The sequence below is a fragment of the Choloepus didactylus genome, assembly GCF_015220235.1.
Source record: "Choloepus didactylus isolate mChoDid1 chromosome 23 unlocalized genomic scaffold, mChoDid1.pri SUPER_23_unloc1, whole genome shotgun sequence".
In the NCBI taxonomy this organism is placed as follows: Eukaryota; Metazoa; Chordata; class Mammalia; order Pilosa; family Megalonychidae; genus Choloepus; species Choloepus didactylus.
The window spans coordinates 2354989-2367481 of NW_023637590.1; the positions used below are offsets into that span (position 1 = coordinate 2354989).

The window sequence follows — 12493 nt, forward strand, 5'->3', positions numbered from 1 at the left end:
GACCGCGGAGGGTCACGCGTGCCGAGGGAGGTCGTGGTGGGGTTGCCACACCAAGGCGCTGGAGAGCCAGCGAGCTCCACGGCACCCCCAGCGGGAGCTCGGTGGCAGATGAGCCTGGCATTTTGAATGGCTGTTCCGGCTTGAGCTTTGTCTGCAGTGACCACTGTTAGCAGCTACAACGCTGGCGAGAGGAGTGGCAGCCTCTGGCCTCGGAGATTCCTCACACGTGTGGACAGCGTCCTCGGCGGCAGGCCTTCCCGCCCGGGTCACCCCGGGACCTGTGGCTTGCAGGGCTCCCGAGCAGGCTGGGCGCCAAGCTGGAAGTCGACGACACACGCAGATGTTGGGGTTTGCCCGTTTAATCGACAGACAGCATGGTGGTAACATCAGCCAGGTTTTTTTTTTACAAGAACTTGGCTTCCCTTGTTATGTCCTGGTGGGGATGGGATGGGGGCAGGCAGGGTGGGGTGAGCTGTTGCTTGTGTTATTTTTTAAAAAGGAGATTATCAACTGGAGCCGGGAGACTTTGAACCAACTCTCACACCGGGCAGTGCACCACGGGAGAGGAGAGGCCATCAGAAATGCCAGGAATGCCAGAGCCGACTCTTCTCCTTTGTGGAAGAGATGGGACCCAGATCTGGGGAAGTGAGCAAGTGAAAAATAAACTGAATGCGAGAAAGTGGGAATTGCAAGGGTGGGGAATGGGGGAAACACAACTTTTGTCTTTTTTAAACCTTACAGGCTAAATAACTTGAAGATTTTAGATCAATTTGGACAAGAAAAGAAACACAATTCTTTCGAAGTAGACTGAAGCAGTGATTTTTAAAACAAAGAAAGCAGAACTAGAACATCTTAAATTTTTAATCCTTTCTTTACAGGTACCTAGACCACGTTTGATTAAGAAAACTGTAGAAAGTTAGTAACTGCCACGAACGGAACGCCAGGCGGCCCGTGTCAATTCTCCACAGAGTCCTGCTTTGCGGGCTGTCTGGATGCAAGGCTTGGGGTCTCTGCTCACACTGGCTGCAGTCAGTCGCGGCAGGTTTTAGTCCACAGGTCGCTTTTCCCCATATTTCTTTGTGAACTCTTCCGCGTTCTTACAGAATTTTTTACGGTCCTTAGAGTATTCTTCGGCGAGGTCAGCCCGGAGCGGGTGCTCGGGCTGGGGGTCGTTCACCAGAGCAATGAGGGACTGGATGACTGCCAAGAGAAGGACAAGGCAAGGCGGTTAGAGCAGGCTCACGAGGGGCAGGGGACAAGGGGCAGCCGATCCTGGAGACGGAAACCAGTTACTAGCACTAGTTACTAGTCACAGTTGTGCTTTTGCACAGAGCAGCCTGCCTTTCACCCTAAGTTTTAACCCCCAGAACTCACCCCCGCTCATCTTGGAAATTAGGAGTGGGATGGACAACAAGCAGCCAAGACCTTAGGAGAAGTGTTCAAAGTGACGCTCCCTCCTCCAGGAAGCCTCCCTGACCTGACACCCCGGGGAGGCCCTGGCCCCGTCACTCCCAGAGTCACCAGGCCAGGCAACCGACACCCCCCAACCACACACACACACACACACACACACGTGCGTGCGCGTATATGAACACTTGCTGAGCTTCTCGAGAGTGGGGGCTGGATGTGTGTGTCCCTGCACCCAGGGCCAGGGCTGCGCGTGGACAGCCTGCAGCGGGCAGATACCTAAGGCCACCCGGCAGAGGCCTGGGAGCTTCTGAACCAGCCGAGATTCACCTTGCCCCCCACCCCCCCATCCCCAGCCTGCCCTCGGGAGGCTGATGGTCCCAGGGGTGGCTCAGGGGCTCCCCCAAAGTGCAGCAACGTCGCAGATGTGCTGGAAGACAAGCCCTGGGACAGAGAGAAGGCAGAGCATGCACGTGAGTGTGTGTGTGTGTGTGTGTGCAGGCCACTGCCCATATCTTCCCACACACTCCTCTCCACACTCACCCCGACCCTCCACCAGGACCCAGCACACCTCCCGCTGCCACGTTCCCAGCAGGAAGGCATCTCTCCCCTGGGACGGCCAACACCACAGCTTCCTTCAGGGGGACCCACACTTCTCACCCACCAACACGAGGAACAGATTAAATGCTGAGGGCGGCCAAGTCACACACACACAGCCGTTTGCAGAAGGCACAACCTACCAACAGCACCAGGGGGAGGCACAAACTCTCCTGGCTAGGCTCCAAGGACCACCTGCCCCCCAGCGTGACCCAGCCATGTCACCAGGTGAGACCGGGGACAGCGGGGCATCCCAGCAACCATGGAGGGGGGCACATGCATGGCTGCCGGGATCTTGGCTGAGCAAGGAGGGTAGACTGTGACGGGCAGGAGCGTGCGTGTGTGTCCCCTCCTCCACCACGCACCCCACTGTCGCTCCAGGGGTGGCAGATGCTCGAGGAATACCTCTCTTTATTTCTAGATTTACCCTTTCTTGCCTAGCTGGGCATAAACGGCGATAAAGGTATTCTGTTCCTTTTTCTCTGACTTCAACTGCGGACGTAACGTTGTCTGCCATGTATCTACATACATAGCGTAAATTATTATTTAGTCATTGTGTTTCTTTGAAGCGCCCCACTTTTTAATATCAGTAGTACTAGAACGAAAGGAAATGTTCTACTAGTAACTCAAAAGGGGAAATCACTTTCCATTTGCCAAAAGCAGCAGCCGTGCGTCAGGGAACCATCAAGTGACCACCGGGCAGGGAGTGCCCTGGGAAGGACGCTCTCGCCAGAGGACACGGGTCACAGCCTCTCTAGAGAGCCGCCCGGCTCCCGGAGGGGTGTCACCTGGACGCCACGTGCAGACGGGAGAGGCCGCCGTCCGGCTCTTTGTTGCTGACCCTGAGCAGCTCTGCCTCCCAGCACAAACACGGGGCCTCGGCCTTTTTCCAGGATCAGAGACGGTTCTGTAACAGGGGACTCAGCCGCCGCCTCAGCATTTCCGAAACTCCCTTACGGACGTGCAGGTTCTCTGCTTCTCTCTGTGAGCATGTTGGTAACTTCACGTTTTAGAGTAAAACCATTTGTTAATTATTAAGACGTGCTTTTCAAAAGACACTCGCGTTGCAAGTCTATCTGTCTCAGAACCTACGTTTAGTTATTTGGCTGGATCTCAACAATTCCTCATTTCTGCCTCCTCAGCTAAATTACAATAAACTTCAGCTGAGCTTAACTTGTTTCTCCAGGTAGCACACCCAGAGCTATGCCGGCTTTTCAAACCACAACTGTGGCCCCATCCCGTCCTGTTTCATGGCTAGGATAGCACACTCACTATTATTTCACACACGCACCAGCACTGGTTTCTTGATCTCTTCCTTGATCCAACTGGGCCCTCTGAAGTATTTTTTTTCGTCCAAAATGTAGGGGCTTAAAAATTACACATCAAATTTTAACTACTCGGATGCAAAAGCCTCTTCAAGAACATCAACCAGATGTGTCCCCTTTTCCCACAATGTCGACACCCCTTTTCAACATGAACAGGTTACGGTGGTCACTGCCTGGACATCCCTGAAGATCGGGAAAGTGATTAAACTAAACTAGAGGAAGGGGTAGAACAGACAAGATGGAATTTGACAAAGGATTATGAATACTGTATCTCTATATAATTTTTTTCTTTGTTGCTAGGATATTAGAATAGCTATAAGGAAATAACTGAAATGGTAGAACTGTAACCCATAGCATTCTTTGAAATTTGTTCTATAACTACCTGTTAATTTGTAATTTGAAAGCTATCACCTTTTTGTATATATGTTACATTTCACAATAAGGAAATAACTGAAACTATGGTGCTGTAACTCATGACATTTTTGGAAATTTCCTATATAACTACCTGTTAAATCATACTTTGAAAGCTATTACTTTTTTTTGCATGTATGTTTAGATTTCACAATAAGGAAATGGCTGAAATTGTGGCACTGTAACTCATGACATTTTCTGAAATTTGCTCTCTACTTGTTAAATTGCACTTGGAAAGTTGTCACTTTTATGTATATATGTTATATTCTACAATAAAAAATATGATTTTTTTAAAAAGTTAACTAATCTCACCTTAATATGACTAGAGAAGGAAGCCTATAAAATTTCCTCACTTTCATTCTCACTGACCATTTCTTTGTAAAGAGGATATAAACGATATCTGTAAATTTTCCATTTTTTCATGGTGTTGGGAAGATACAGGATGCACCACTCTGAACAAATAAAATGTGAATGCAGCCAGCCCAAAGCAGTCTTCCACGGAAGGTACTCCAATGCATATTAATCCTATTAATTATATTGCTCGAGTTCTCTTTCTAAATTACATCTACTTGATTTCTTACAAAATGATAGTGTATGAAGTATTAGAACATTCAGTTTACGAAAATGTTTGGTTTTTCACATATTTGATTGTTAGGTTGTTTGGTACATACATATTCAAAATACGCTGCCTTTGTTACTGACTGTACTTTACATGGCAATTTTCATCAGACAACCAATGAAGCCCTTCCCCAGTGCCAAGATCTCAGCTAGAACCTGACAATGCTGGGTAAATTTAGTTTTTACATTCTTCTTCTGGTATTATTACTGAAAACTCCTGCCACCTTTCTGTTTGGTTCAATTTTGCCTAAACTGTTTCTTGACTTCTCATGATATTTTTGCTCAATTAATAATGTTTCTTCACTCCTTTTTCAGAATAGAGATGGAATTCACATAACAAAGCATTTACACTTTTCAAGTATATTAGCTGGTTTTCTTGTTTTCACAAAGATGTGTGGCCATCGGCACTATCAAATTCCAGAACATTTTCACCACCCCAAAACCCTGTATCCATTAGCGGTCACTTCTCATTTCACCCGTCCACTACCCCGTCTTCTGTCTCTATGGATTTGCTGTTTGGAGACATTTCACACAAACGTAATCACACAGTATGTGGCCTTTCGTGTCTTGGCTGCTTTTACTTGGCACGAGGTTGCGGCATGAATCATGTTATGATGCATCTATGAATCACGAATCACTCAGAGTTGAATGATATTCCACTACACGGCTACAGCACAGCTTATTTATCCACTCCTCAGCTGATGGACACTAACGCTGCGTCCACCTTTGGTGATTGTGAATAATGCTGCTGTAAACATCGTGTACAAGTTTTTGCGTGGGGATAAGCTTTTACTTCCCTCCACCTGGGAGTGGAGCTGCTGGATCCTATGAACACTGCTTAGCCGCCTGCGGAATGGCACAGACTTGTCCAAAGCCGCGGCACCATTTGACCTTCCCAGCAGCAGTGTCAGAGGGTGCCCGTCTCCCCACGTCCTCACTGCACTGCTTCCTGTCTGCCTTCTCAAGGGCAGCCACCCCAGGGGGTGTGACTCCATGTGGCATCTCAACGTGGTTTGATGTACATTTCCCTGATGCTTAATTTTCTGCTTTAAATAACATTTAATTCACATTTGCCATCCTCTGCACCTACCTAACAGAAACACTCATCTATGACACTCTGACGGGGTTACAACTGGAAAGGAAGCTGGTCTACGGCCCAACCAAAGGACACCCCTGTGGCTGACTGAAGCGGGCTGGAGGCCACGCCTCGAACAGGGCGGCCAGGCTGGACCTGAGTGGGGACATCCATGGGAATGCTGGGAAGACGGCGAGCGGGTGCTAAATTGGGCCAGTGGGGAGTGCAGGTGTACTTGACGTGTCCATGAAATGAACGAAAGGCACGACAAGGCAGTTAAAAAGGCAGACTTTGTGTGTAGCAGACCAGCAGCCTGGAAACTGGGGCAGAAAAACCAGGCGCCCAACAGATGAAGAGTGTGCCGAGTGGCAGAGGCAGCAGCATGTCTGGGGTAGCCGCCCGCCCCAGGATGGCCCAGAGGGGCCAGGACGGGCCTCGGCATCAGTGCCCACCTCTCCTGCCTCCACAGCCAGGTCTCCCCTCCTGCAGACCCCTTGCACAGTGACCTTGCCACTCCTCCCAGCAAGAGGGGATGTCTATTTTCCTTATCCTTGAGTCTGGACTTGTGTGGCCAACAGAGTTCAGGGAGGTGACACTGCACCAGTTCGAGGCCTGGAAGTGTCTGCCTCTGCCCTGGAACCAAGGGCACCAGGCTACGAAGCGAGAGGAACGCTCCAAACTCATGAAGCGTGAGAGAGCTCCAGGTGTCCCGAGGTGCCAAGCAGATGCCAACTGCCACAGACATAAGGGAGGCCCGCTTGGCATATCCCAGCCCTGGCCCAGAGCTCAGGAGAGACCAGCACTAAAACTACCCGGCTGAGCCCAGCCACCCCACAGAAAGAGAACTAATAAACTGACAGTGCTCCAAGCCACGGTAAGAGAGAAAGAAACACGGGAGCGTGGCATGACGAGCTGGGGACAACATTCTGGATGCGTGTGAGAAAGGGAGCCAGGCCGTGTCAGGAAAAACGGACAGCACGATTTGCTAGAAAGAAATCCTAAACTGTCCCAAATCAGAACACAGCAATTCTGTCTGTCACTGCAATGCAGAACAGAACCCATACCAAAATTTTTACCCTAGGGAGCCTGAATTGTGGACCAGTAAATTTTACGGAAGCAAAAGAAGCCTCCTCTAGGTTATCTGGCCGTTTGGGGAAGAGCAGAGCATTTTGGCTGTGCACCCCGATCTGAAACTGAGACAGGAAGCATCCTCACCCAGCCCCTCCCGGAGCAACGGGCCCAGGAGCTGGCCCAGGGCTCTTCCTTGCTTCCACATCCTGCGAGCCCCCTGCCCTCACTCCACCTCTCCTTTCCTTCTCGGACAAGGGCCTCGTCCCCCTTGGCGGCCCCTCCCTGCTCATGGCGGTTAAAATACAGAACTCGGCAAGGCCTCCGGGTAGCTGTGGAAGGAGCTGATGAGGCATGCGAACAAATGCTTCCAAAAGAGCAATGTCTACAGAAAATCAGACACGTGCACCGAGGAACAACTTCGAGAGGCTTTTATGGCGTTGGTTTCTACACAGCCCGTCCACTGGAGAGCTTTCTGTTCTGACTGAAGGTTAATGCCACTCCTTTCCTACCACTCGACCACAGACTCGATGGACGCTGCTCCTCGAGGGATGCTGACTTCCCCTGTCATTATTTCAAATGAGCGAGGTGCCACTTTTCTCGTGAAGGGCTTTCAACTTCCAGGGTTTCCACTGAAAAAACGGCTATCAGTCACTGAAAAATTCCACCTGTACCCCCTCAAACCCCAGCTTGAGCACTCTCTTTGATCTAAGCAGACCTTATTTTGCTCTCAGGTAATTCAGGACTTCAAAAGAAACTTCTGGAATGAAGAAATAAAAACTAGATACTGTCCAAAACAAAGTCTAATTACTTCCAAGGGACAAGAGGAGGCCAACAACAGTCCTGAATCTAGTCTCTTTCCCAGAAAAAATGAGCATGTGGACGTTCAGGCAGATGCCCCAGCACCTGGGCACACACACCCACAGCCAACTCTAGAGTTCCAGGCCCGCTAAGCCAATGGTGTGCTCTCGTCTCAGGGCTCAGGCCTCATCTGACCTGCGCCCCCTTCTCTCACCACAAACACCAACCCGAGTCAGGGCACTTTGCTGCCTGCCCACAGGGTTTTGCGAGTGCCCTTTTCGTCGGGAAGGCCCTTGCCAAACTCCCTTCTTCCTTCAAGCGTGAGTTCAAGTGCTAACGGCTATGGGAGGCCACCTTAAACCCTGCTCCCCTCAGCCCTCTGGGCAGCCCCACACTCCTTTGTGGACTTGTCTATGTGTGTCCCCACTGGGCTCTGAGCACCCCAGGGCTGGGCACAGAAAGGACCTCCTCGGACACTTGAACAGGTCAAGAGTTTCACCGAGCCGTGCTCTCCCCACGTGGACGGAGAGGACAGTGGCAGCTCTGTGTCCACTCCAGCAGGACCATGTCCAGGCATGGGACACTGTCACACTGTCCCAGAAGACGCCATCAAGAAAGCCACACAGTGTGTCTTACCTTGGTCGGTTTTGGTGGCTGGCTTCCAGTTTTCAGCACTAATTACCGGGAGACAGACCTGCCCCTTTTCATCGATGTTTGGGTGGTAGATCTTTGTTTTAAATGTGATCTTCGGTGGTTTGAATGGGTACTCTGCTGGAAAGTTGATTTCGATTCTGAAGGCCCCCTTATCATATGGAGGGTTGTCCTGAAAGAGAAGGGTTCAAAATAAACACACCTCAGCTCACAAACCTGCACCCAAGTGGGGGATGGTCTCTTCACTTAACACTGACTGATCTCAAGCGGTGAGTAACCTGTCACCTGCAGGGCAACCTCAGGAACCATCTTATTTTCTAGGGCAATCCATCCCCCAAGCCTGAGATCGCAGTCCTGGGCTCAGAGGTACTAAAGCTCTTTACCTTTCTGCAAGATGTGAGACAGTAAAGAACCACACCAAAGAGGTGGGCCCAGACTCCAAATTCTGGAAGCTTGGACTCCTGCGAGCAGAGCAGCCCAGAACCGTGCCCGGCTGGACCCAGGGGGCTGAGATGGTCCTCAGCTGACCACCGAGCAGGGCCAGAGCCAGGCCCCACCCCCTCATCCCGAGGGCCACCCCAGATCTAGCCCCGGGGGCGGGCCTCAACACCTGATAGCCCCAGGAACCTCTGAGACACGCCTCGAGGAAAAGGAGAGCCCCCCTCTGGCTTCTCCACACCCACCCCCATCTCCAGAGCAGTACGAGGCCCTCCACCCCGTGCAGCCTTTTCCCCCTACTCCGGCTCTCCTGGGTCCTTCCAGGCCTGCCATGTCGCCATCTCAAAGAAGGTCAGGCCTCCCGGAATGCCCAGGAACCCTCCTGGCAGCTCCACTTCAGGCCCGCTCCCACGAGCCCCACCTCAATGGCGTCCTCTCCCCAGGGTGCAGAGATCCTCTGGTGCGGAGTGAGGGGAGCACGTGCCAGCTCTCAACCCCCTCCCTGGGGAAGGGCGGCCCGGTGCAGGGCCTTGAAGGACAGGGAAGATGAGGGAAGGCTGGGGGGCTGGAGAGGCCTCCCAGGCAGAGGCAGCAGGAGAGCAGGTGCCGGAAGGGTGGGCGGGGGCCAGGCTCAGGGGGCGGCACCCCCATCTCAGGATGCTCATGAAGACAGAGTGTGCCTATGCGCGAGGAGAACCCGCAACATCCGTGAGAGACGAGGAAATGATCTTCATCCCAAACCCTGTCTCGAGGGAAAGGGGGAGCAGACCCTTCCCAGGCCTTGTCCCGTCGGGCCACCCCAGGCCGCTCCACGTTTCTAGGAGAGCTAGAACCACAGTTACCAAGGAGTTGGTGGGGGAAGCTGAGAGACTACTGCTGCTGTTGGGGGAATGAAAATTTTATTGGCTAAATAAAAATCACTGTCATTTACAGTGCTTCAGCAATGGAAAACATAGCTTTCCTGCACGACTTGTGGCTGGTGAGGAGCTCAAAGCCCAGTAACAAAAATAAAAGAAATTCCCTAAAGGCCCCGCCCCAATCAGGATGGCCAAGTAAGAAGCCCCAGCACTCCGTATCCAACAGAAGCTTTCAACAAACAGAAAGATGGGCAGCAACATCTCTCTCCAAGCACCAGGAAACAGTGAAAGGATGGCAGAAACAGGACGAGAGACAAATCAAGAAAGAGGCAGCTGGGAACAGCGTGATCTCAGTGTGGATCCCTGGTCCCGGCCGCAGGGAGCACACGCCAGGAGCACGGGGGCCTGGCCTGTTCTGTTCTGTCCGGTGGCGGCCAGAGGGTCTCGTAGCCCCAGAAGTTGGCCTGCGTGTAGAAGCGGCTCATGGGGTTCCCCCACGGAACACAAGTGGGGAGCAGGCCAGCTGTGGATGCCGAGGGCAGGGGACGGCGGCTGGGGCCATGAGGAAACGGATTCCCAGGGAAGAGGGACACGTGTACCCACGTAACCAGGGGAACTCCTAGGGCCACGGCCACGTGAGCCAGACAAGCAGCAGCTCAGAAGGGATCAGGGGGTGCCCAGGCTTGGGCTGGAGCCATTCCCTGGGCTCGCTGGGTAGATAAGCTCCCAGGAGAGAAGCCCCCGGGTCAGTCTGCAAAGACTGGGAAAGGTGTTTTCTTGTCCTCCTCCTTTGGTTGTTGAGAGCTCCTGGCATTCAAGGAAAGTTTTGTGATGTGATAACTCTAGCTGGATACAAGCTGAAGGAACAGGTGCCTCTGAGCCTTAAACTCCAGCGATAACACATTAAAATATCAGAATGTCCAGGTTTCAACAAGATTGCAAAGGAGAAAATTAAGACAGTAGAAACTATCAATGAGGAGAACCAGACCTGGGACATACCAGACAAAGACTTTTAAAAAACAGTCCTAAATATTCTCAAAGAGCTCAAAGAAAATATGGACAAAGAAATAAAGACATCAGGAAAATGATAGAAGAAGGCAAAGAGAGTATCAATAGAGAGACGGAAAGTATGAAAAATAACCAAACATAGCTGAAGACACTACAATACCATAAAAATCACCATAGAGGGCTTCAACAGCAGATTGGAACCGGCAGAAGAAAGAATCAGAGAACCTGAAGATATGACAACTGAAGTCATCCAGTCTGAAAAGGAGAAAGAAGAAAGAATGAAGAAAAGTGAACACAGCCTGAGGAACCTGTGGGACACCATCAAGAGCCAATACACAATTGTGGGAGCCCCAGAAGGAGAAGAAAGGGGGAAAGGGGCAGAGAGAATATTCAAAGAAATAATGGCTGAAAACTTCCCAAATTTAGCAAAAGAAACAAATGTACACATCCAAGATGTTCAAGAGACTCCAAACAGGATAAACCCAAATAGACCCAAGCCATACCGATTATAATCAAACTGTCCAATGCCCAAGAGAGAGAATTCTGAAAGCCTGCCAGAGAGAAGCAAAGTGTCACATATAATGGAGTCTCAATAAAATTAAGTGCCAATTTCTCGTCAGAAACCATGGAGGCAAGAGAGCAGTGGGATGGCTTATTAAACTGCTGACAGGAAAAAAAAAAAAAAAAGGCAACCAAGAATTTTATAATCAAGCAAAACTGTCTTTCAAAAATGAGGGTGAGATTAAGACATTTCCAGATATACAAAAGCTGACCAGCCCTATGAGAGATGCTTAAAGAGCGTTCTCCAGGTGAAAGGAAAGGACAACACACAGCAGATCAAGCTCACATGAAGAAATCAAGATCTCCAGTGGGGGTAACGACAAGGGTAAATATAAATGTCAGTGCTACTGTATTTTTAGTTTTAACTCCACTTTTTACTTTCTACAAGATCTAAAAGGCCAAGGCATAAAATATAATGATAAATCAGTGGTTTTGGACTCATAAGGTATAAACGTGTAAACTGCAACAAGAACTATGTAAAGCTCGGGGGAGCAGGGGTAGAGGAACATAGTTTGTGCAGGCTACTGAAGTGAAGTTGGCGTCAAAGCAAATGAGGGTTATAGATTTAGGATGTTAAATTTAAGCTCTATTGTAACTGCAAAGAAAACACTGAAGAATATGCAAGTTCACAGGGACAGAAATTAGTGTAGGGCTGCCAGGGGTGGGGGATGGGGGAATGGGGAGTTAATGCATCATGGGCTTCGGGTTTCTGTTTGGAGGGAAGGAAAGTTCTAGTAATGGAAAGTGATGAGGGCACTGCAATACTGTGACTGTGATTAACCTCACTGAAGGGTGTGCTTGCGAGGGGCTGAGATGTGAAAGTTTATATTGCATATAGTTCCACAATTTTTTAAAAAAAAGCAATTAAAAAGACAATGACAAATAAATGCCATATATGTGATCCTGGACAGGATCTAATGAAGAAGGAGAAAAGGCTTTAAAGGACATTATTGGGATAAATGAAAAACTTGGGATTTAAATTGAAAGCTTTATATCAGTGTTAAATTTCTTGAACTTGATAACTGCACTTAGGTTAACTAAGTGAGTATCTTTGTTCTTAGGAAATGTACACGGCATGATTCAGTGTTCAAGGAGCACGATGTATAAAATCTACACTTAAGGGTTCAGGAAACAGACTGAAAAATAGGCAGGTAGGTAGATAGACAAGGCAAATTGGGGGATCTCAGCATATGGGGGAATAGGGACAGCCAGAGTTCTCTGTATGAGGTCTGTGTTATTCTGTAACTGTCCTGTAAGTTTGAAAGTCTTTCATAATAAAAGTTAAAAATTGCAGCAGCCTTTTTTGTAGAAATGGAAAAGCTGACCCTCAAATTATATGAAATTCCAAGGGGCCCTGAGATGCCAATAAAACCTTGAAAAAGAACAAAGTTGGAGCATTCATACTTCCTGATTTCAAAACTTACCACAAAGCTACAGTAATTAAAACAGTATGGTACTGGCATAAGGATAGACATATAGACCAATGGAACAGAATTCGGAGTTCAGAAATAAACCGTCAAACCTATGGCCAACTCATTTTTATCAAGGGTGCCAAGTCCACCCAATGAGACTCTTCAACAAACAGTGCTGCAAAAACCGGATATACACATGCCAAGGGTGAACAACGTGCACCCCTATTTCACACCATATACGGAACCTGACTCAAAAATGGATCA

At 49.6% G+C, this 12493-nt stretch overlaps 1 protein-coding gene across 1 annotated transcript in view; it reads right to left on the reverse strand.

The window, feature by feature from the left end:
- Nucleotides 1–343: 343 nt before the first annotated feature.
- UBE2L3 (ubiquitin conjugating enzyme E2 L3) overlaps nucleotides 344–12493 on the reverse strand; it is a 46310-nt gene continuing 34160 nt past the window's right edge. Inside the window, exons 3-4 of the mRNA XM_037823569.1 lie at nucleotides 7939–8125; nucleotides 344–1200 (exon numbers count right to left, since the gene is read on the reverse strand). Coding sequence (XP_037679497.1) covers nucleotides 1046–1200; nucleotides 7939–8125 — 342 coding nt within the window. The 3' untranslated portion in view covers nucleotides 344–1045. The remainder of the gene's footprint in view (nucleotides 1201–7938; nucleotides 8126–12493) is intronic.